The following is a 22,302-nucleotide window of genomic DNA, read 5'->3' on the forward strand; positions in this document are numbered from 1 at the left end:
GGGGGGGGTTCTGGCTATTTCCGCCATTAGTGGATTAGGGGATTTTGTGCGTTGGACCTATCTCATAGTTGAACTCAATCCATATAATGTATACTAGTCCAAATAGGTGCCTTGTGCAAGATGGCAATGTGCCAATGCCTATTCGCCAAGGCACTAAAGTGGTTGGCCAGCCTTGCCTCACCTCACCTCCCTCACCTTGTCACCATGACAAGTATGCTGCTGACTGGTTTTACCTGGTTAATTTAAAAATGTCCTGGGGAATAATGTCATTACTCATTAGTTTGTGTTTTTTATATGATAGTTGTGAATATTATATGCAATATGCATGTTTTATGTGCTATGTTCCTCATCGCTTCCGTCTTCCTCGGTGAATTGCAACAAGATGGCTGGATACTTCACTGAAAATTTGATTGTGTGATAATTTGTTGACTTGAATTTAGTTCCAGTGCTTTATAGGTGGTCCTTTATTTTCAATTATAATGTGTTTTTGGATTATGAAATGTGATTTTTCTGAATCCTGTTCTGTGTCTCAGAAGATGTGACCCCAATTCCTACCGACAGCACCCGAAGAAAGGGTGGGAGAAGAGGGAGGAGGCTGTAGGTTCTTTTTTTTATCAAGCCATCAACGATGTTTGGTAATTGCAGTTTCTCGAGTCTCTTTTCTTTTTTGGGGAAAAGCTATGGAAAATTTTATGGTACTCCAGGCTGTTGTCATTTGGTGAGATTATTTGGCAGTTTTTGAGAACATTTTCGGATGTAGTAAAATTTACATAGTAATCATGGCACCTTTAGTTGAAATTCATTTCTTATTTTATAATGCATGGATATTGCTTTTCGTTAAGGTTGCTCCATTGTGATGGGTGAGTTGAGAAACAGCTACTTCACAAAATTACCTGAGAAGGGCACTTAAAAGCAGGTTTCAAAATTTTTTCGTTTGGCTGTGTTTGGTAGCCAATATAAGAGAAGAAAAGAAAAAGGTACATTTTTTTGTACTTTTTTCCTTGGGTTAAGAATTTTTCTTTGCACTTGGTATGTCTTTCACCCACCCAAGAGAAGATTTTCCTTTTCAAATTTAAAATTTCTCTTAAGAGTTGTGAAATTTTATTTTCTTCTTCCCAAAATTTTCTTGTCATAAACACAATAAAACATGAGAATATATGAAAACATAATAAGACAAAAAATTAATGATTATACAATGATTTCTTATGTGTCTATCTCTCTCTTAAAATTCAAAATTTTTTGAATTTTTCTCTTTTCTTCTCTTGGTAACTAAACATACATACTCAGTTTTATTTTCTCACCATTTTTTCTCTTTTCTAGATTTTTTTTTTCTCTTTTTTTCTTCTCTTGGCTACCAAACATAGCCTTTGGGAAACACATAACTTCTTAGTTAACAACTTTTTGTAAGTCCCGGTACCTAAAAGAGGCTGAAGTATTCTTTCACATTGGGATGTGTAAATGACTTGCCCTTGTATATGAATAAGTTATTCTCACAATTGTTTCAAGTTTATGATACTAGAACCCATGAGTGAACAGATTCTCTCTATCCGGTGACTGGGTAAAAAAAGAAGGCCAAGTGTTTGTTTTTGTGCCTGAGCCTATTGTACCAGCGAAGTGGTCTTGTTTTTAGTTCATTTGGCTTATGTATCCAGGGAACAGAATATCTCAACTCTAAAAATAATATAGATGTACAAACAATTTTATTCAATATTTAATTTCTGCTTCTTATATACGTAAATAGGACCTTAGGCCCATGGCACCCTGTGTCTTTGGTGCAAGGGCTGCTCTTGGGCAGAAAATCTTGTCCCTCAAAAGATATACATGACTTCAGATTGTCTCAGCCATCGGTGAAAGAAAACTTTTTCTTTCAAATATTATTCAACCCCCAAAAAAACATAACTCAATTAATAATAGGTGTTTTTCTGGTTAAACACCCAATTAATTGGTTCAGACATTGTCAATTTGTCACCTACCAATTTGATCACACGATATGAAGAAACTAACCATATGATCAAGGTCAGTAATCCTTTTTATTAAGCATTTCAAGCAGATTCATGAGACAAATGGCATGTCTAAGGTTCCCACATCCAAATTGTTTGTCACCTACCAATTTAATCACACGATATGAAGAAATTAACCATATGATCAAGGTCAATAATCCTTTTTATTAAGCATTTCAGGTAGATTCATGAGACAAATGGCATGTCTAAGGTTCCCACATCCAAATTGTTGGCTAAGAGGAAGAATCAAAGAGCGCGGGTCACAGGGTTTTAGGAATTGGATCGGATCGTGTCTTATCAGATCCATATTCATGTCCGTAGACATCGATATCAATACCCTGCCGATTTGCCACATTCTTTAATATTTTTTAATTTTATTTTTAGCTTTTGAAATCTCTCTTGAAAAATTAATTTATTTGTCTATTTCTCTTCTTAAATTTTTTATTTTTATTCATTTATTTATTTTTAATTTAATTTTTTTTCTTTGAAATTTTCTTTTTCCTATTCATTTCTTACAAACAAACTAAGCCGTCGAGAATGGAAGGTCGAAAAACTCCCCACCTCTCGAAAACGTTACGAATATTTTGAGGGCGCGCGAACTTCCCGCTGCGAGCAGTTGGTCCCGACGTGGCTATCACTGAAAAACTGCAATCCATCTCTCCCTGTCTATTTCTCTCTCTCACCTTCAGTTATTCAGTTACATTCCTTCCATCTCATTTTTTTCTTCTATCTTCCAGTAAAATTTTATATTTTCCATCATCTGCATTTCTGAATTCTTTTGTGGAAATCTCTCTCTCTCTCTCTCTCTCTCTCTCTCTCTCTGTCTGTCTGTCTGTCTGTCTCTCCTGGAGTTCTCAAATTTGGTTTCTAATTTTTCAGAGATCTATCATTTTCCTGCGAATTCCTTTAACCAATTTTCAAATGTCGGTAAGTTATTGATCTTATTACTGTTCATGAACTTGTTATTTAGTCTAGAAATCGGTTGATTATTAGGTCTGTCTTGATTCTAAATTGGGCTGTAGTAATAGTGGTTCTTCTTCGTTAATGCGAACTGATGCATTGAATTTAATGCTGTTTACTATATTTCATTGTTCTCTTATTAAAATTGTTAAAAGTATACATTGTTGGGTATCTGCAACATATGGATATATAATGTATATTGTCTAGAGTCGTTAGTTTTTGATAATGCTTTTTGTTTGGTCATTGTGGGATTGCGTGAATCCCAGACTTTCGAGTTGTAGAATCATTGGTCATTTGGGTTTGTTACCGTTTATAAGGCGTTGCTGCTTTTGGTTTTGATCTGAATTCATCTATATTAATTTGATCAGTGGCTCTGTTCATTTCAATGTATTTATTGATATTCTTGTTGCGATGGGAGTTTTTAGGGTTATGAGAATTTTTTGTAAACAGAGAGAGAGAGAGAGAGAGAGAGAGAGAGGCGTGAGGAAGAGAGTGTAACCTTTTCTTCATTGTTAGTGAAAATTGCTCTTATCTCTCCATGGACGTAGATACCTTGCTGTACCACCTAAATCCTTGCGTTGTGGTTGTGTGATTGGGTCTTTCTGTTTTCTGTTCATTTTCTACATTGTGCAGAGTATTTCATTTCTAAAATTCTGCTTTCATGTGTTCAACCATAGTGTTTTGTACTTCTTGTTACGGGTCATTGTGGATTTTATACTGGAAAACGGTCGACCTTTTTAAGCTCCTTTCCTCCCCTCCTTTTGAGTTGGTTTGGAATTTGGATTATGGTTGGCATTTTCTAAGGTCCTTTCCTTCTAAATTTTTTTGCTTGCTTTCGAGACAGTTGGAATTTTCTTTGAATTAGATTAGAAAACCAGTATCAACTGAAAAAAGATAACACATGCAAACTGACCTGGTTCAGTGGAATACTATAAACCCTTTCCAAACTCCTTCAATGAGCTTTACCATAGATTGGATCAAAGAAAATTAATAATCAGCATACAATGGCCCATTGATGTTGCATATTTTATAATAGATTCGTGGAAGTTCCTTGTAATGTCAGTATTTCTTCAAGAATTTGGAACGGAAGATTGAGATCCTTATATATGAAGATGTGTCATTAGGATGATTCGTAATCACCATCTCTTGCTATTTCAATTTTGTCAGCTCAAGGGCGATGTTATTAATTCTGGAAAGGAGTAGATGCATATGGAGTAGATTAATTTTGTCAGCTCAAGGATGACTGACCTTATACACGGTCAGTCAATGCATATGGAAAGGAGTAGATATCGTTCCTTAAAAAAACTCCCAACTCCAAGGTATAAAAAGTTTAAATTTGGCAACTTCAATCTGAGTTGCTCTCCATTAGAAATGAAAGATGAAGTCCAGGGATCAAACTCAGCCTTTGCAACAGGGTTTTGAGTTTCTGGTTGTTCTATGCATGAATGAAAAAATGATCAACTGACTACCAAATACCAAATTTAGAACTTTATTTCTATTCTGTGATAAAACAATAGAGAGCAGTGCTTTTATTCCAACATAAATGTTCACAGAATCATTGAAGTTATATGGCTAAACCTTTTTGAGATGGAAAAAATAATGAGTCAACTTCATTGTAGTGATTTTCAGAATGATTCATGCTCCTATAACCTGCAATACGTGCTTGCCCAAGTTTTTTGTAATCTTTCCATGTAGGAGAGATGCTGTTTGTTCATCTATCCTTCGTCCATTTTCTTTTTCTTCACTTCTTCCTACTTATCATGAGATTGAGGGCATTTTTTATGTAATCTACCTGGTGGGGTGGTCTTATCACCTAAGGATATTAGGGCTAGAAAACTTCATGTAATATAGGATCATAGGGTTTAGGGACTGAAAATTGAAACCAGAATTTAGCCACTTCCAAAATAGCACCCTTGATTTAGAATCATAAATTGCTAGTTGCCAAAATTAACGGTTAGATTGGAAGATAAGGAGTAGTCTAAAAAAGCAGGTAACCAAATAGAAACGTAGAAGATATCTAGTAACTAAGATGGACAGAATAAGAAAGTAATTGAAATAGCAAGCCAATAGGTAGCAACCATAGAAAAAAAAAACAGTAGCTATTGGAAGAAATAACGAGGGAAACCAAAAAGTGGCAATAAAATTAGCAACTAAGGAGGCATAGTAAGAAGACTGTGTAGAAAATAAAAATGAACAGAAAATAGATACTAAGACAGGTATGTTGCTGCCATAGGACACCAAAGAGAGCAATGATCTGAAACTTTAATGGAAGAAGGAGAAGAAGATGGAAGATGGAAGAAGATATGTTTGGCCTCTCACCTAGCTGTGGAGAAGGAATGCCGCCAACTCCAGCCTTGGCACAGTAGACCAGTTTTGAATCCCGCAAAACCATGCTCTGTCTCTCACAGAACTCACAAGTTCAAGGTTGAGTTATTTCTCAATTCGTTCCTAGTGGGTATGATACCCTACTCTTTGTTTATTTCTCTGTAGACATAAGAAAAATATGAAACCCCTAACTACTCTTGAACTTTAACGAAATAGAAACTAAATACGTATTCTGTATATGACTTAAATCCTTAATATGTGTGCTTATAGAATTGGTCCATTAAATAGTAAACCCAAACAGATAACTCATTGGACATTCAAAATTAAACATATTAGTTCATTTTGGGTCCAGTTTGATGGCCTGGTTTGCAGCTGGCATTCTTATTCTCTTAAACTGCATAATATCCTTTTTTGGGAGGGGGGTGTTGTGTGGGGAAGCGGTAAATCCTTCTAACCTTTATTCTTCTACTTCTCTTCTCTTTCCATTTCCAACTTTATATGCATACCTTTTTCAATCTGTGCTATTTGAGACTTCAATGAGGTTGCGTTCTAGGCATGGTTAGTGAACCAGTATGTCCTGTAGATAAGGGTGCAAACAGGAAGACTCGTTCTCTTTCACTTGTGAAGCCAAGGGAAATTGAAGATAGTAGTGTTAGTAGTGGTATCCTTGGATAAATCATGCATGATCTGCAGTTTTGAATGTTGGATATTTCAACCTCATCATGCGATGATGATTTTAGGACCTGATTGAGGCATATTTTAAGTGAATGATCAGGTAGATTATAAGCAGAATCTGGTGACATCAGCACAAAAGAGAGTACTGTTAGCAGTGTTGTTTAGATTGATCACCTGTATCTTTCCACTTTTAACCATCATGATTACTGATTCCTTTTCAAATAAGGATCCATTGTCTAATGCTGATCATTTCCCTTTTCCTGCTACCTTTATTCACTATGTTTGCCTTGGTACTGCAAACTACATCCATCTATGTCATTATTGAATTCGAAGTAGTTCTATTAATCTATTTTTCACTTGAGTGCTTTTGCCTTTTGGTTTTCCTATTCTCCCCAAGAAGCACCTAAGTGGGCATGTTATGTGCAGGTCCCAGTGGATCAAAGTGATCCAAACAAAGGCTCAGATCCTCCGATGCCCATTACATCAAATTGGACGATCAATGTTTCGGATGTAAGATTAAAATTTAATCGAAATTCCATTTCTAGTTGAGATTATAATATCCTTAAAAGCTGGGTTCCACCAAGGGGTGCACAATCTGTTTACATAAAAAAATTGCAGATTCAAAACTCCAGTGATCAACTGATCATAATGATGTGCTAAGAAAGAAGAATGTCTCGGAAATCGAAACAATATAGGGAATTTTCCTGATTTCCATTCTTCAAAATGTAATTAATAGAATCTCCTTCCTTATAAACAATTAATTGTGCTCTTAAGAGGAATAAATAATCACCTACGCACTACACCTCCCCTTTCTAATGGGGGTAGAAAGAAGGGGAGGGGTGCATTCATCACATAATTCATGTTACTTCTAAAACGGTTACAGGTTATAAACAATCATTAACTAGGTGGTCAACATCTTTCTCTCCTCTCTGTTACCGCCTCAAGTTCTTACCAGTCAGGTTCAACTCAGCCCTTTTTGTAGGCCCTACCACTAGTTAATAACTAGAGAAGGGAGGTTAGTGAGCAGGTCATGTAGATGGGGAATCATTCTTAAGTGCCTCACCAAGGGGGATTCTGTTAGTTATTTTTCTTTTTCTTTTTTCCTTTTTATTTTTTATTTTAATAAAGCTGGGACGTCAAGGTATAATCATCCCGTTGATTTATTTTATTACTACAATTTCTGTCTATAGTCTCTTGTTGTGGTTAATCCTTTTTCTCGTAAGCCCGTGTCAGTAATTCTGACTGCTTTCATTTTGGTTTTAGGCTCTGTCAAACTTGTGTTTCTGCTATTATTTCTTTAATCTTTGGGATCCTAATTTTGAATATAATGTTCTCAGCACACTTTGTATGTTAAATTATTTGATGAATTTTCATTTGCTTTTTTTTTTTTTTTTGAATTGGTTGCAAATTATGGTCCATCATACACTATTTTGGTCTTTTGTGTTGCAGATAAAGACAGTGAAAGTTAGCAACATTTCATTAGCTGCATCAGAGGGGGATATCAAACATTTCTTCTCTTTCTCTGGTGATATTCAATATATTGAGATGCAAAGGTTGGTCTCTTATTATGTACCTGCCAGCTGGTTTCTTTACTAGTTCGATTCTGAAGAAAGCTTGCATCACCTACTTTTAGGGAGTCTGAAAGTTCTCGGCTTGCATATGTTACATTCAAGGATTCGCAGGAAGCAGACACAGCGGTTCTTCTATCGGTAAGTAAATTGTCTATTATAGGGGAGGGTTAAACCTTTAGGTAGCATGTACAGACATTTAAACACTGAATCATTTCTGTTTGGACTGTCTTTGAAATATTCATGCAGGGAGCTGCCATTTATGATCTTTCTGTCTCTATAGCACCAGATGAAAATTACCTGCTGCCCCCTGAAGCTATTCCAAATAGCCCGGTAATTCCGTGGTTCTGTCAAAATTCTCTTTTCATATATTTTGCATGTATGGTTATTCCTCAATTGTTCTAGCAGTAGGGAATTTCAACCTGTGCGTACAAGGAATTTGGGGTGTATCATCCTCTTGAGATGTTCCCAAAGTACCTGATGTCTCCTTTAAGCCACATGGAGGCTTGGTATGGCCATTCTGCTATTGGATAGGCAACATGTATTTGGCATACCACATGTCATATTTTGTGGTCCATGCAATGTTATGCCCATGTATTGGACATTTTCTTTGAATTATTGACTGCCAAATCCCTTTTCAAGTATTGACTTGTCAACCATTGTTAAATCATTATTTTGCCATGAGGCAAAATGCTTTTGTGCTGAAATTTTCCATGAGTATGTTGTGACATGGACATGTGACCTCTATGCTTGGTGCCAACTAAGCTGCCATATAGCAGAACTAGGGCATATGTAGATAAGCTGGGCTTGGTTCGTATATATATTGATATAGAGACATGATAGCTTCATTTGGCCAGAGCTTTCCTTTTAGATGAAGTTTTCCATATTGAATTGGTGCAAACTAAGCTGCCCTAGAGCAGAAGTAGCTATTTAATTGGACTGGGATTCTTGTTTGGACTGTATTTTATTGACCCTGGTGGGTTCAGTTTATGAAACATGATTAGTTATAGCCTATATCTCGGGTCCTTTATTTTTAGAGTTTCCTTTAAAAAGAAAGTCTTTTTAAAATTTATTTCTTATTAGGTTCTTTATATTATTGTCTGCCGGCCAGAAATTGTTCTGCCTTCTTCCCTGCCCAACCAGGTTGTCTTAGGTTGGGCGGATTGTTAGGCCAATCAGTGTTGTGTTTGTTATTGAAAACTTACACTGAATCTGACCTGTTTCCATCCTATAGCTTAGGTTCTCACCTTGAGGCTTAGAAACTTGGAAACCCTTGCCAGGACTTGCTGGAGATTGGTTTGATAGACATGTTGGTTTTCAACTGCCATGGGTCTAAACAGGATTCATGTAGCCAACCCCATTTAGCTAGGATAAGGCTCATTTGAGTTCAGTTGACTTGTAGAGACCCCTGCCCAGTCAAACTCCTATTCTGAATAGAACCGGCTTACTCAAAAATCAAAATGAATTAAATATCTATCCAGTACAAGGATATCTCCTGCTGGAAGTCTCTCATTTGAAAACCCTAACTTCCCTTCATGAGAAGAATTATTACAGTTTTCCTCTCTAATTGGACTGCTACCAAAAGGGCAGGAAGCTTTTAAATTACTTCCTAACAACACTATGAATAAAAGAAAATGTAAACATATTGTTGCCAAAAAAAAAAAAGAGACTTTGGATTGAAATAAAATCCCAAGAAGGTTCTGCATGTGTTCTAGTTCCAAAAGTGAAGGACCCATTGTCTTCCCATTGTTAGTTTTATTTTGGAGTTCTGGTCTTGCTAACATTGAAGATGGAGTTCTTTCTTTGCATCAGGTCAATTCCTTATAATGCTTGCTTTTGCATATGCTTTGAAATTATTCTTTTTTATGATCATTCACTTCTTTCCTTAGTTTTGGTTAAATAAATAAGATCTTATCACTTTGCGAAAATGACCACAGTGTATTCTAAAATGACTTAGTAGCCAGTTGTTCATTGTCAATGGATGCTGAATTTTATTGTCACAGTTTGATGACATTCATATTTAATGCCGGTTTCAGGCATGTGGTGCATTTTGGTCACAATCCCATTGACTGGTCGGTCAGCTAGTTGTCTACCAAATGGCCCAAATCTTATATTATAAGATCAACAAGCCAACAAGCCATTCATGTTCTATATTGTTGATTCTACCATTTTTAACTCTACCACCACCAAATACCCTGGAGTTGCAAAGTCAACTGTTTTTCATTCTACCATTTTTAATTCTACCACCGCCAAGTACCCTGGATCTTAATCTGTTGAATTATAAAAGTTTGTACTGACAATGAAGTTCAGAACAAAAAAAGTGTAGTATCATGTTTGCACGCTATTAACTTTGACAATTCCAATCACATTTTTTAATGGGTAATTTACAGCGCCACCCCCTAGAGAATGCCACTATTAGAGAGACACCCCTTGCATAATTCCAAATTATATTCAGACCCCCTACTGTTTGTCACTGTTACCGAATATACCTTAAATGCTGACATCAGCAGATATATATTTTTTGAAATACCAAAATACCTTCAAAAAAGTGAAGTACCTAATATACCCTCTCTTAACCCCTCACAACTTAGCTCCATCTTCTTCATCCCCAAACCTGTTGTGTTCTATTTCTCTTCAGTTGATGATTTCCCTCCTTTCTCCAAATCCATCTCTGACTTTACAACATGCGCACTCTCCAATTCCTTGCAATTTGCAGTGCACACTCCTGGACTTCTGCATTTCGGTTGGGTTCAACTTTAGGTTTAGGTTCAGCTTCATCGTAAGATATCGACCTTTTCATACTTTCAAAGAGATTCTTGACCCTTTTTCCCCGTGATGACCCATTGCTAGAATCCTTAATTCGGAGTATGTGAATTATATTGTAAGAGCTAAGGGGTCTGCTTCTGGAGCAGCTTCTCGAGATTAGAGAGATGGGTCTGAGTAGTAGTAGTAGTAGTAGTAGTAGTAGTAGTAGTAGTAGGCTTGATGGTTAAGGTCTGAATCGAAGCTGATGATGCCCTTGTGAGAGGGTTTAAACGAGAAACTCGAGAGGCCAAGGTGGTTCGTGATGGCTGGAAAGCTGCTAGTCCGTTCTGTGCTGGAATTGGTCGGGTGATCTCCATTGATTTTGTGAGAGATGGAGAGTTAAAAAGAAGCCCAGAAGGAAGCAGAGAGATTTGTGGCAGAGTTTTGAGTGGGTGGTAGACAGTTGTGGTTGTAGAAAGATCCAAATGATATATATGGAGAAAGGGTTACAGACTATGATCCCTTCGACCCCAATCTTTGCAAATCCCTCTCTCCCCAATCGAATCGTGATCCTCATCATAAGATCTCAACCATTTCATACTTAATTTAAAGGATATTTAAGTCTAGTTTCCCAAAGCCATAAGAATCCAAAACCCTAGCGCTTCATGGTCAGCAATCAAAACCCTAACAAAACAGACACCAAGTGACAGGTAAAGTTGCAGTGGTGGTGGATGGGGCATTTTGCAACGGCGGAGCTGAGGGCGAAGAAGGGTAAATTTTTTCGTCGTTTGTCTTCGTGTGGCGAAGAAGAGGATAGGATTTAGGGTCATGCATTTTACTCAAAAGGGTAAAAACTTCATTTCAAATCCTCACTTAACAGTGACTGACGGCAGGGGGTCTAAGTATAATTTGGTATTGTGCAGGGGGTGTCTCTCTAATAGTGGCATTCTCTAGGGGGTGGCATTGGAAATTACCCTTTTTCAATTTGAACATATTTTGTTTATTAACCTTATCCAATGCTCACAAATTAAAGATCAAACAAACAGGTGACTTCTTCTTGCTTCCTTGATGATTTTACTTGCAACCAAATGTCTAATGACCCGCTTTGGGATTGAAATAATTTTTTTTTCTTCTGGGTAAAGGATGTACCATGTTTTTTTTTTAATGGAACTCAGGTTTTTTGGATAATGGAAACATGTTTTGTTATTTGTCCATGTTGATCTTACTAAAAAGAGGAGGTCACTGAAGTTTGTATTGATGTATGTTCTGTTCTGTTCTTTATGGTTCATGATAGATTTTACAATTTGTAATATATACTCTTGCTTTCCTCTTATTTAAAGCAATTTCCCTCTAATAATTTCTTTATGTGGTACAAGCCTTCTAATTCCAATTCAGCTGTCAAGAAGGCTGAGGATGTTGTGACCAGCATGCTTGCTAGGGGCTTTGTACTGGGGAAGGATGCTTTAAACAAGGCAAGGGCCTTTGATGAACGGCATCACTTGATGTCGAATGCCTCTGATACTGTTGTGGCCCTTGACAGAAGGATGGGCCTGAGAGAAAAGATAGGCATTGGGACTTCTATAGTCAATGAGAAGATGAAGGAGGTGGATGAGCGGTTCCAGGTGTCTGAGAAGACGAGATCAGCCATTGGATTGGCTGAGCAGAAGGCAAGCAGCGCAGGGTCAGCCCTAATGAACAACCACTACATCTCAGCTGGTGCATCATGGGTGTCAGGTGCCTTAAACGTGGTTGCCAAGGCAGCCGAGGATTTGAGCCACATTACCAAGGAGAAGGTTGACAGAGCTGAGGAAGAGAAGGAGACGGTCTATAGGCATAGAACGGAGATTGTTAATGACTTTTCCTGTATACATCTCAATGAGCCTTCAACAGGGGAGCCCCGGATGGTGCCAATCGATACAGCTGATGAAGGTAAGCTTGGCATCATATGATTGCTGAGGTTTAATTTTTATATTTTGATTTCAATTTTTCCCACTTCTTGTATATTGTTTTTTTTTTCTTGAAGGTCCATTTTTAATTAGCTTAGTTTATTACTGTTGGATTAAATTTGATATAGAGTGTTTAACTGATGTTTACTGTAGACCATGTAAATGAATGGATTTTTAAGACTTTCTCCTTCCCTGACACCCTTCATTTGGGACTCCTCTTCCTAGTACTTCACCATACTTTGAGATCTCACAATTTAGACCCTTGGAACCTCCACATAGCTTCCTTTTCAGTTACGAAGCTTTTGACAATTGACACTTCAAAATATTGGAAATGATTTGCAACTGCCTGGTTTATTCTCTTGTTCCCCTCCCTTCCCAACAATGAAATGACCAAATGCTGCTGCCTTCATTTTTTTTTATTTTTTTTTGGGGGTGGGGGTGGGGGTGGGGATTTAATACAAACAAACATTTTATAATCAACAAATGAACTATGGGAGAGATAGAAGACGACAATAATATTGGGAATTGAGAGGAGAAAAAAATAGTTAATCCAAAATTGAAGTTGGATCTGTCTGAAATTCATGTTATTATTTTCTCATATACTTGTTTGAAATATATTGTTGCGCCTTTACCTCATATTGGTCGAGTGTATTAGTTGATAGATTTTACTTTGGACATTCTTATGATCTACTAATGTGAAGGAAACTTGATCTATAACAGGTTATGCTGATTAGTAGTGTTACATTCTTTTTGTTGTTTGAAATGTTTTTTGCATTCCAAAAGTGTGAGGTGAGGCTATTAAGTGCTGCCTATAAACTGAGCTATACTCCAAGCTATATGAGTTTGATAGTCATATTCAAAATAAAGGGAAGTGTTTTTTGTGGGTGAGTGCAATTCCTACCCATGTGCAAGGGCCAATGAGAGCGCACAAGGAAGCGTAAGGGTCACACTCCACAGAAAACATTTCCCCTCAAAAAAATTACCCGTCCTTATATATTGTTGAGAGTTCGAAATGTCTCTCACTGTTCCAAGAGTTCCATCTAAACGCAATGATGACCATTGGTTGAATAGATTTCTCTTCACTGTGGGTGAAAGAAAATTTGGTCCTTGCAAATACATCTCTTTGTGGGGATTTTGAAAGCTCCTGTTTGTGTTTCATCTCTCGACTAGGCAGCTGTGGCCTCTGCTCTAGTTCTGGAAGTCTTGACTGTGTTCCACCTTTTCATCCTTTCATTTCCATTGCATTAATAGGGCACAAAATATCTCTCGATTTTTTTTTTTTTTTTTTTGTTAACCAAGGTATCCGGGCCAGCATGCCATGATCTCCACTTAAATCGTAGATACATAGATGGGAAATCGAACCTAAGACCGTGCGCCTAATCCACATAATTCCCAGTTCGCCTTAACCATCTGGGCAACCCACGGGTGGGTATAGAATAAATAAGAAAACACATACACACACTCACACAATACGTACGACAGGGTTCGATCCCACGACCTCCTCCCCTGGGTGCCGACTTCACAAATCAAAGCTATCACCACTAGGCTATCCTAATGTTCGTAAAATATCTCTCGATTATCTTGCTCTAGTTCATCCAAATTAGGGCCCTCTCGTGTGTGGTGGATCAGATCACCAAGTTTCATCGTAAATATTTGGTTTGTAATGGCCACGAGGTTCTTCTTGGACGCTTGTCATTAATGGAATTTGATCTATTGACTAAATAATAAAATAAAAAATAAAAAATATCCGAGTATGTGAAAAGAAAGAAAAAGAAATGGTTGCATTCTTTTCAAATAGAAGGCCTGAGAGGTAGAAAAGATGAATTATTAGTATTCTTGATTCCTGAGTTTTCGCCATTGCATTATTTCTTAAATAATTTCCTCCCCTTCCTTTCAACTTATCCAAGTTCAAGAAGTTGGTTTACTTTCTAAGGCTACCCACCTCCAACCGTCAATCTTAGCTCTTTCAATTTTTTAAATAATAGATTTGAAATTATGTTTTCCTATTGGCTGTGGTTTGTCTTTATTTGGAATGAGGTTTTGGTAGAGGACAATTAATGACAAATTTGTTACCCAAAAAAAAAAAAGCAATGGCACCTTGATTTGCTATGTGGCAGATCAAGTAGGGCTGAAATTTATGAATATATAGAACTCAATGACCCTTACTCACATGTTAAGTTTGAACCAAATTAAATAGACCGACTATGAAAATGGGAGGAAATATAGAGGGATTTATGATTGAATTTAGGGTTAAAAATTGATACAACATCAGTATCATTCTTTCATGCGGTAAAATTGATGTTCCCACACCAATTTTGAAGCAGAATAATTGCACCTTTTATTTATAAAGAAGCGACAATAATCCTTTTTGAAATCCTCATTGTATTCTATTCTTTTATCCTATCCTACATCGCTCCTTACCCCTTCCCACATCCTCTAAAAAAACTATTAGAAAATCTCTCTTCCCCATCTTCACGTCTCTTTCTCCACTTTTATCATTTATTCACTCCCATCAACCGCTAAAATCTTCTTCCTTCCCACCCCTCTCTACAAGAAAGCAACAGTTTGGATTTGTTTCAGAGATGCACCGTACAGAGCCTTATACATCTATTTTCACATGGCATTTCAGTTGGGAGCTCTGATCTTAGCCGGAGGTGACTAGCCCAATGCCACTAATACCAATTGGTGATATCTCATATTACTCCCTTGTTATAGTCCCTTCCAATGGATATGTCAAGCTTTAAAAAACAATGGTTAAATTCTGGTATCAGAATAATTTCTGAAGATCGAAGAGAAAAAAATTCCAATACTTGGTGGACACATGGTAGAGATGGGAAACATTTTTTCTGGGGGTAAAAATGGGACATATGAATAATCTAAGAGAGATGGATTTAAGTAATATTTTGCATTGCCTATTCAAATTTGTTAAAATTTTCATTATCTGTTATGGACTTTCATCTATTCATTTAATATTATTTTTGGAATTATTTCGTACTTCACATATATTGTTTGGGTTTAAAGCGTCCCGCTTCCCCCTCCAAAAAGAAAAGAATCGGTGATTCTGGATAAGTTCCCCAACGGCCCCAGAGGTATCCCCAAACCAATGTTTAGGGATTCCCCAAACTATGGTAACGTAACCAGGCAGTGACGGAACATGAATGAGATGCTCAACTCACATGGACTAGATAGGGAATTCGTCACCTTAGGTGTGTCTAAGGGCTCCTTTAGTTTGTTTAATAAAATGAAAGAAATAATGCTACCCGATAACATATACCTGCACCAAGACACAGTGGGTGCAGAAAGATAGTGCTGCCTCATCTGAAGATGTTCACACAGTCACATACACCCTCCTATTGGCTGAGGGCGCTGATGTGTACGTTGGCTATCAAATAATGTTCTCTCATCCAATAAATAGATTAATTTTGTTAGACTTGAGAGCTCCATATGGCTACATCTAAAGAAAAGTGATCAGACCGTAGTTTCTAATTGTTATTAGTTGTCCATTCTTGGGGGGCTAATTTGGTTGGTCGCAGGTGTAAAAATAGCTTCTCGATCTCTATAGATAATAATGATATAATGGTTCGGACTAATGATTGTTAGTTGTCAAATAACCTTGGGGGCCGGGATTCTTTGGTTTCTAGTCAGGAATCAAAGAGATGAGATCTTTATTGTTCCCCAAAGGGATCATAATAAGAAAAAAGAATATTTCAATAAAAATTGAGGTGCCAATCACCTATATATTTGGAGATTTTATTAACTATTTCATCCCCAGTAGCTTGAATTCTCTCTTTATGTAGTTTGGAAAGATTTGAAAACAGTACAGATTCCAGTATTTGAGTGAAAAAACGATTACAAGGGAAAATTCTATGAGTACAGTATTCAACTAAGGACTGAACAAAAATCATGTTACAGCTTAGAATACTTCAGTTTCTTTTGTTAGGACTGGAAAACTATCTTGATTTACCTGTTTTATTTACCCTGTCTTTGAAATGAATGCAACAAATGCCTTAAGTGAAAAGAATAGATCGATGAGTTCTTGTTGGTTCTCAATCAGACGCAGTTCACCAACCACTCGAGGCTCTGTCAAGTTAATAAATCATTGACCCAAGAGACCAGCATTAACTAATGGCTCATGGGTGAAGTATATACTGAGCCTAGCTAGGAAAGAATTGAAACATGGCTGTGTTTTATATACCTTTATGCACTCCGGCAGATCATCTTTTTTTGTTCTAACATGAGTCTGCCGACAAAAAAAAAAAAGAAGAGAGAATTTCAGCTGATTAATATTTCATGCAAAGACAGGCCTTAGTAACAAAATTTGTATTGGAACTTAGGGTGATTAAAATGCGATTATCATCAAGCAGACCATGTAACTGGATGAAGATTGTATAGATTCGTTTCAAAAGGAAGTACCTCCATGACCCATTGGCAGGATGAGTCTTGATTGCTTGCTAGTGATGCAAGGATGACCAACCCAGCTGCCACTGTTGATGGCCAGTAGCATAGGTGCCTGTGGTCCAGCATTGACAGCATGGCTAGGTGCTTGGCCCTCTTCTCCACCTCTGCGTCAGCTTTGGCTGCCTTCAGGTAGAACCTATAAACACATGTAACGCCTACTTTGAATAAACATCTAAAAAGATAAAGCTCAAGCTCCCCACACCCCTCAAATAAAACCATGTAAGAAAAGAAAAATTACATGCCCAAGAGCAAGTTTATTCAGACCCGAAGTTATGAAGCTTATTCAGAGTTGGCTTAGGCCCAAAATAGATACGGCTCAGACAGAATGAATTGACTCAAGCCCGAGCCTACATTACAAGTTACCTACCATGTCTTGACTCGAGACTCATTGATGGTTATCATCGGAGGTAAATTAATTCTACGATAATGGAGTAATTGGAGCGTACCATAAGAAGTTGTACGTAGTGGGCAAGAAACATTGGAAGTTTAGGACCTCTTGCACCAGCCATTCCATAGCCACCACTTCGCAGCTGCTGTACACAACGCTCCCCACATGGAAAACCTTTTGTCGAACGCTGAAACACCCATATGATTGCATAATTAGTGAAAATGACAATTAATCTGGACAGTGGAAGACTTCCCACTCAGATAATGAAGTACTATCTTACCATCAAATCAACCATCTTATTCTATTTAATCTTCTACATAATCCCCATATAACCATTACAGTTCCATTCTATGATTAAATTACGGTTATTTCATTGATGATTATATAGTTTGTGTAAAAGAGAAAGCACAGGCAACGGCTAAACGTAACCTTCTAGGAAAGCCTAGGGGACTTAGCATTAGCTAGTGTCTAAGCCCTTCATAAAACCTACATTTTAGATCAGACGACGAGACCAAAATCCAAATTCAAGATCCAAGTAGGCAAAGCATAATTTGGAGAGGAGATAGTAATACCAGTTTAAGGGTTGATTTTCTTCGATCCTGGTGGCCAGGGTGAGACAAGAAATTCCAAGCACTTGAAGGTTCCTTTTTTGTTTGAAGAATCCTTCACTCAGGAACCTGTCGAGGAGGCTAACCCCTAAAAACATCGTTTCGGACTGAAGCTCCTTTGCATTCGATTGCTGCTCATTAAGAAAACATCCACAATCCAATGAGAAATGGACAACTAAGGTAGAATGGTCATAAATCTTGTACCTACAAAGTAAAGGAATACTGTTGTCTACATAGCATCTAGATTGTCTGGTCTTCCTCCAGGAAATGCAATCTATAAGTTTTGTTAATAGTGGCGTCATCATTGAATTCTTCTAAATTCCTAATGCGAATAAAGGTAGAGGGCTCACCATCAATAATTCATAAATCAAATGAAATAGTACCAAAAAATTACAAATTAAAATGAACGCCTACTCGAACATAAAGTAATTACTATTTTTTTTCCGAATTGACAAAAAACCGTCGCCTCAGGAAAGGGAAGTGATTTAAATATTATTCTTACCCTCTTTGAATGGATGTTATCATTCAGTCAAGTTGACTGTAGAGCTAACAGCTAAACTAATTGAGATGGATCGATCACTGTATCATTTTGTATATTGCCCCTAGCAATCGTTTTGTTTCTAAACTAGATGGACAACAGAAGATCTCAATCACCCTTGCGGTCTCGTCCAACAACTCCAACAAACTCTTGATTCTATTGGACGCGCACATGCTTTTGTCAGTTAAAAGGGTCATGTGATTTGCGATTGAGAGCGCAAGCTCTAAGTTGTTTCCAGGAAACGAAATAACTACTTCTCCTTACGTGACTACAAGTTGACAACTGAAATGCCGAGAACACCCTTTATTCACTTTTTTTTTTTTTGGGTGAAAACCCTTTATTCACTTTAGGTTCTACTTTTTAGAGGACTACAGGCATGCGAGTGTACGACTATACGAGGAGCAGTGAAAGGTGAAGGACTCAAGGACATTCGTTGGATTGACCACTGAGGAGTGAGGACTGAGGAGACGAAGCGTACTTTGCTCATGAGCAGTTCTTTAGAAAAAAAAAAAAAAAGGATACTTTGCACTAAAACAGACATCTAGAAGTAGGAAAGCATTCATCCAATCAGCGATCGTGTATATGCCAACTACGCAATTAATAAGGAAAAAGAGGCCAGCAACACCTCACCTCAACTATCCAGTTAACCATCACCAACCGTTGCTGGAGGACGAGTTCGCCGTACTCCGTCACTGAGTAGTAATCCACGGTGTAGTCGTGTAAGAAATTTTGCCTTCTCTCTCTGTTCCTGAAGTTTCTGTAGCTCTCTTCGTATTCCTCATCTTCGAACTTCATCAACTGAACCAAAAATTGAATTGCATAGAATATCAAGAGAAGATCAAAGTATCAAACAGTAAAAACAGAACAAGAATGTAACTAAATGAGTTCTTATGTTAGGACATTCAGAGCCTACAGAACATACTGTAAATTCGTTGGGATTCTCGTCTTCAACTGTAGAAGAGGCTTGCCCATTAGGACGAGAGCTCGACTTTGAGAATTGTTGGGAGAATTGAAGAAACAACGAGAAACAGGGTGACGTAATTGAATTTCCGAATGACCGGTCGGAAAAATCGCTTGGAGACTCAGCGCGAAGCCACGGAGAGTTGTCTGAGAACTCTCCATCGGAAATTGTAGGGAAGAGCTCTGATTCGAGAGTGGAGATTGTCATTTCCTGGCTTGTTGAACTATATGAATCGGCTTCATACGAGAGCTTTTCTAAACAAGCTAGCTCGACATCACAGTCGGATTCCTTTTGTTTTTTCTCTGCAGTAGACTCTGAATTGGAGACAGCTAAATTCGTCTCAACTTGATTTCGTGAAACTTCGGAAAATTCATATACCTGACCTTCATTTTCCTCCTTCGTTGTCTTTATGCATGAATCATCAGCAGTCGGATATAGATTTTGGTTTCTTGATTCAATAAGCCATTCAATGCAAGAAATCTCCGAAATAGACTCATTCTGTCCGACTGCAAGAGAATTTCCGGTTCCGTTATCTCTCTCTGTACGCGATTTCTCTGAGAATTCGACAATTTTGCAGAAACTTCGTAGTTTTTCTTGAGGAGTGGAGGTTTGAACACAAGAGCTTTCAGAAAGCGAGATCGCTCCGGAAGCTGCATTTCCTTTTCCTTCCACAGCCTTCGAAACTCCATTACCCGATCCGCTTTTTAACTTCAGATTTCTCGCTGGAAACTCATCAGTTTCGCTGAGAAATCGAGTCTCTACTCCACAAAACGATTCTAAGCAAGATGATTCTGATAATTCTACTCTGACTTCTTCAACTCTTTTGTTCTCTGCTGCATTTTCATTTTCTCTCTGTCGGTAATAAGACCTCGTTATTCTCCGGCATTCTTCGTCAGGAATCTTCTCCAATTGACGGAAACTTTGATCATCTACTTCAAATACAACTTCAGATCTTCCTGTATCCTCAAACTTTCTCTTTCGGCTAGAAGATCTTGGTTTCTTCTTCAATTTCTCATTACCGACTGAGATCCAGCTTGCAGTACACGAAAGTTCGTCGGGAAAGCATGAAGAGGAACTGGAAGCTTCTGCAAAAACAGAGAAGCCTGGCTTATTATCAGAAAACAACAAATTCACAGATCCACCGACGACTGGAGAGATCTGGAGCCGCTTCCGACGAGGAATTTTCGAACGAAGCTTCTTCTTGTACTCGACTGCTCCAATTTTTCTCTTCTTTCTTTGTTGAAGAATCGAAGTCTCGGTTCTCTTCATCTCAGCTGCTTTTCATCTAGAGATTCAACATGAAACTTTCCGGTCCTTTCTTTGTCTGCAACGATTGAGAGTTGCAAGATTAGGATTCGCGATCGTTAAAGACGACAAGCGATTTAGCGAAAGAGCGAAGGCGAGCACTTCTTCCACTGTTCCACACTAATAGAGCTTCTCAAGTTTCAAGTTGCAACCGTTTGGGCATTTACTCGCTATTTATAGGTGTTAGTGGTCCCTCGGAATCACTTTATCGGCCACGTCCGTACGTTAACAAGCACACGCCCTTCGCTGCTTCGCGGCATTTTAGCTTGTTACTCCCTCCAGTCAAACTCCTCCAACTTACTGCTCTGAGTTCAGCCGCGCGACACGAAAGAGGATGGAAATGTTGTCCTTCAAATCCATGAATGTGGCATACAAGAAGTTGACAACGCAGATATAGTGATAAAATGTCGTTGGAGGATGGAAATTTTACCCTCATAAGAGTCATGAATATTTTGTGTTGTAAACCTTTTTTTTATTTTTTATTTTATTTAATAATAAAATATTTTGTGTTGTAATACCAAAGCTAACAACAATCTATTGGTGAGTTCTGTTTGGGTGTACTAAAACCTTACAAAGGCTTTAGGTGTTGTCCTTTTGAAGACTTTTTTTTTTGAGGTAGGCGAGGGAAGTAGGTAACAGCTAATCGAACCTCTTGGTGAGCATGGGATTTTTGCACACTACAAATCACCATCTACTGTTGTTTTTTGAAGACCTTTTCATACCATCCGATTAGTTTAATCTGATGAAAATCACTTGACCATTGGCGTTTTATCTTGATTAAATGGGTCAGTTAGGCTTGTACCACATTCTTTGTTTAGTATACAAAAAAAGGTGCTCCATGCATGTCCATAGCGGGGGTTTGCAATGCTCGGTGGGGTACTTGTGTTGATCACTTGATCAACTCCTTTCAAGTGCATCGGTGCTTAATTTGCACCAATTTCTTTGTTTTCCAATAAGTGTGGTCTTCACCCCTTTTGACTCCTTCATGGGTATGTACTTGGCGTCTTGGTTCCTGTGTGGGGGTCTAGTATGTAATGGCCAATATGGCTTAAACTTAAAAAAAAAAAAAAAAAAATAATAATAAAATAATAAAATAAAACAAAAAAATCATAGCCATATGTCGAAGCCTTCATACGACAAGCAATGTTTCTCAGGAATAATGAGCGATAATGGGTTTATTGACTCGAACGCACTACCAGCCAACTCAATCGGTGATGGGGCAAGGGCTTCCTTATAGCTTCCAATAGGGTATCAACCTCGTTGGCGGCCGGTACCACATCTTGGGCCAATCAAGATTCAGGAAGCCTGAAATAGAATCCTAAGCCTGAAAACCACTGAGCATGTAGTCTTTCGGCACACTAGCCCAAACCTTTGGGGAAAAGCTTGTGTGGCCTTGTACCTGTTGGGACCAATGAGCAATCAAGGGATGCACATGGGCATCAAAGAGGGGGGGGGGTGGCTGAGTTTCACAGGGATGTAAGTATCATTTTGATGCCCTTTTGTGGATGTAAGTATCATTTTGTTGCCCTTTTGTGTTTGAGTGTAGGGGACTTGCGACCATGGATCGTTCATTTCCCACTTTTTTTGAGTTTCACAAGGCTGAGAGTCTCCCTCTCTTAATTGGAAGTAATAGAGTTTTATTTATTTATTTTTATTTTTATTTTATTATTATTATTATTATTATTTTATGAATGGGAAAAAAAATATATAAACAAAAAGAGAAATAAATATAACAAACAAAGCCAAATTGACTAAACTAGGGGAAGAGTCCTACCAAGCCCTAACGAGAAGGGCCACAACCCTAAGAAAGGGGAAAAAAGGGGAA

General features: G+C 37.9%; 3 protein-coding genes across 10 annotated transcripts in view; 2 read left to right on the forward strand and 1 right to left on the reverse strand.

Moving 5' to 3' along the window:
- Positions 1-841, forward strand: part of LOC122078743 (40S ribosomal protein S14) — a 6,965-nt gene extending 6,124 nt beyond the window's left edge. Inside the window, exon 6 of one of the 2 annotated variants that reach the window (XM_042644853.1) lies at positions 534-841. In XM_042644853.1, coding sequence (XP_042500787.1) covers positions 534-601 — 68 coding nt within the window. In that variant the 3' untranslated portion in view covers positions 602-841. The remainder of the gene's footprint in view (positions 1-533) is intronic. The other variant, XM_042644854.1, reaches the window with a different exon arrangement.
- Positions 842-2,538: 1,697 nt separating this feature from the next.
- Positions 2,539-12,417, forward strand: LOC122078499 (binding partner of ACD11 1-like). 6 transcript variants are annotated; one of them, XM_042644499.1, is made up of 7 exons: positions 2,539-2,789; positions 2,824-2,927; positions 6,387-6,470; positions 7,410-7,513; positions 7,594-7,669; positions 7,778-7,861; positions 11,650-12,417. In XM_042644499.1, the coding sequence occupies exons 2-7, from the start codon at positions 2,922-2,924 to the stop codon at positions 12,220-12,222; spliced, it is 927 nt and encodes a 308-aa protein (XP_042500433.1). In that variant the 5' UTR covers positions 2,539-2,789; positions 2,824-2,921; the 3' UTR covers positions 12,223-12,417. The 6 variants fall into 6 exon arrangements, with proteins under 6 accessions (XP_042500433.1, XP_042500434.1, XP_042500437.1 ...); XM_042644500.1 differs by having other exon boundaries at positions 2,555-2,664; positions 2,880-2,927; XM_042644502.1 differs by having other exon boundaries at positions 2,557-2,696; positions 2,880-2,927.
- Positions 12,418-16,026: 3,609 nt separating this feature from the next.
- Positions 16,027-20,716, reverse strand: LOC122080091 (cyclin-SDS-like). 2 transcript variants are annotated; one of them, XM_042646968.1, is made up of 7 exons: positions 19,134-20,709; positions 18,842-19,009; positions 17,638-17,804; positions 17,124-17,252; positions 16,633-16,813; positions 16,415-16,459; positions 16,027-16,299 (listed from the first exon to the last, which is right to left on the reverse strand). In XM_042646968.1, exons 1-7 carry the CDS (start codon positions 20,439-20,441, stop codon positions 16,270-16,272), a joined length of 2,028 nt encoding a protein of 675 aa, XP_042502902.1. In that variant the 5' UTR covers positions 20,442-20,709; the 3' UTR covers positions 16,027-16,269. The 2 variants fall into 2 exon arrangements, with proteins under 2 accessions (XP_042502902.1, XP_042502903.1); XM_042646969.1 differs by lacking the exons at positions 16,027-16,299; positions 16,415-16,459; positions 17,638-17,804 and having other exon boundaries at positions 16,652-16,813; positions 19,134-20,716.
- Between the last annotated feature and the right edge of the window lie 1,586 nt (positions 20,717-22,302).

Source organism: Macadamia integrifolia, chromosome 5 (genome assembly GCF_013358625.1).
Source record: "Macadamia integrifolia cultivar HAES 741 chromosome 5, SCU_Mint_v3, whole genome shotgun sequence".
Taxonomy (NCBI): Eukaryota; Viridiplantae; Streptophyta; class Magnoliopsida; order Proteales; family Proteaceae; genus Macadamia; species Macadamia integrifolia.

Coding starts and splice junctions, on each gene's coding strand:
- LOC122080091 (XM_042646968.1), bottom strand. CDS start 20,441: ATGAAGAGAACCGAGACTTCGATTCTTCAACAAAGAAAGAAGAGAAAA. Junction 17,253..17,637: donor GAAAATCAACCCTTAAACTG/GTATTACTATCT, acceptor TGGGTGTTTCAG/CGTTCGACAAAAGGTTTTCC. Junction 16,460..16,632: donor CCTGCCAATGGGTCATGGAG/GTACTTCCTTTT, acceptor TTTTGTCGGCAG/ACTCATGTTAGAACAAAAAA.
- LOC122078499 (XM_042644499.1), top strand. Junction 7,670..7,777: donor ACACAGCGGTTCTTCTATCG/GTAAGTAAATTG, acceptor ATATTCATGCAG/GGAGCTGCCATTTATGATCT. Junction 7,862..11,649: donor AAGCTATTCCAAATAGCCCG/GTAATTCCGTGG, acceptor ATGTGGTACAAG/CCTTCTAATTCCAATTCAGC.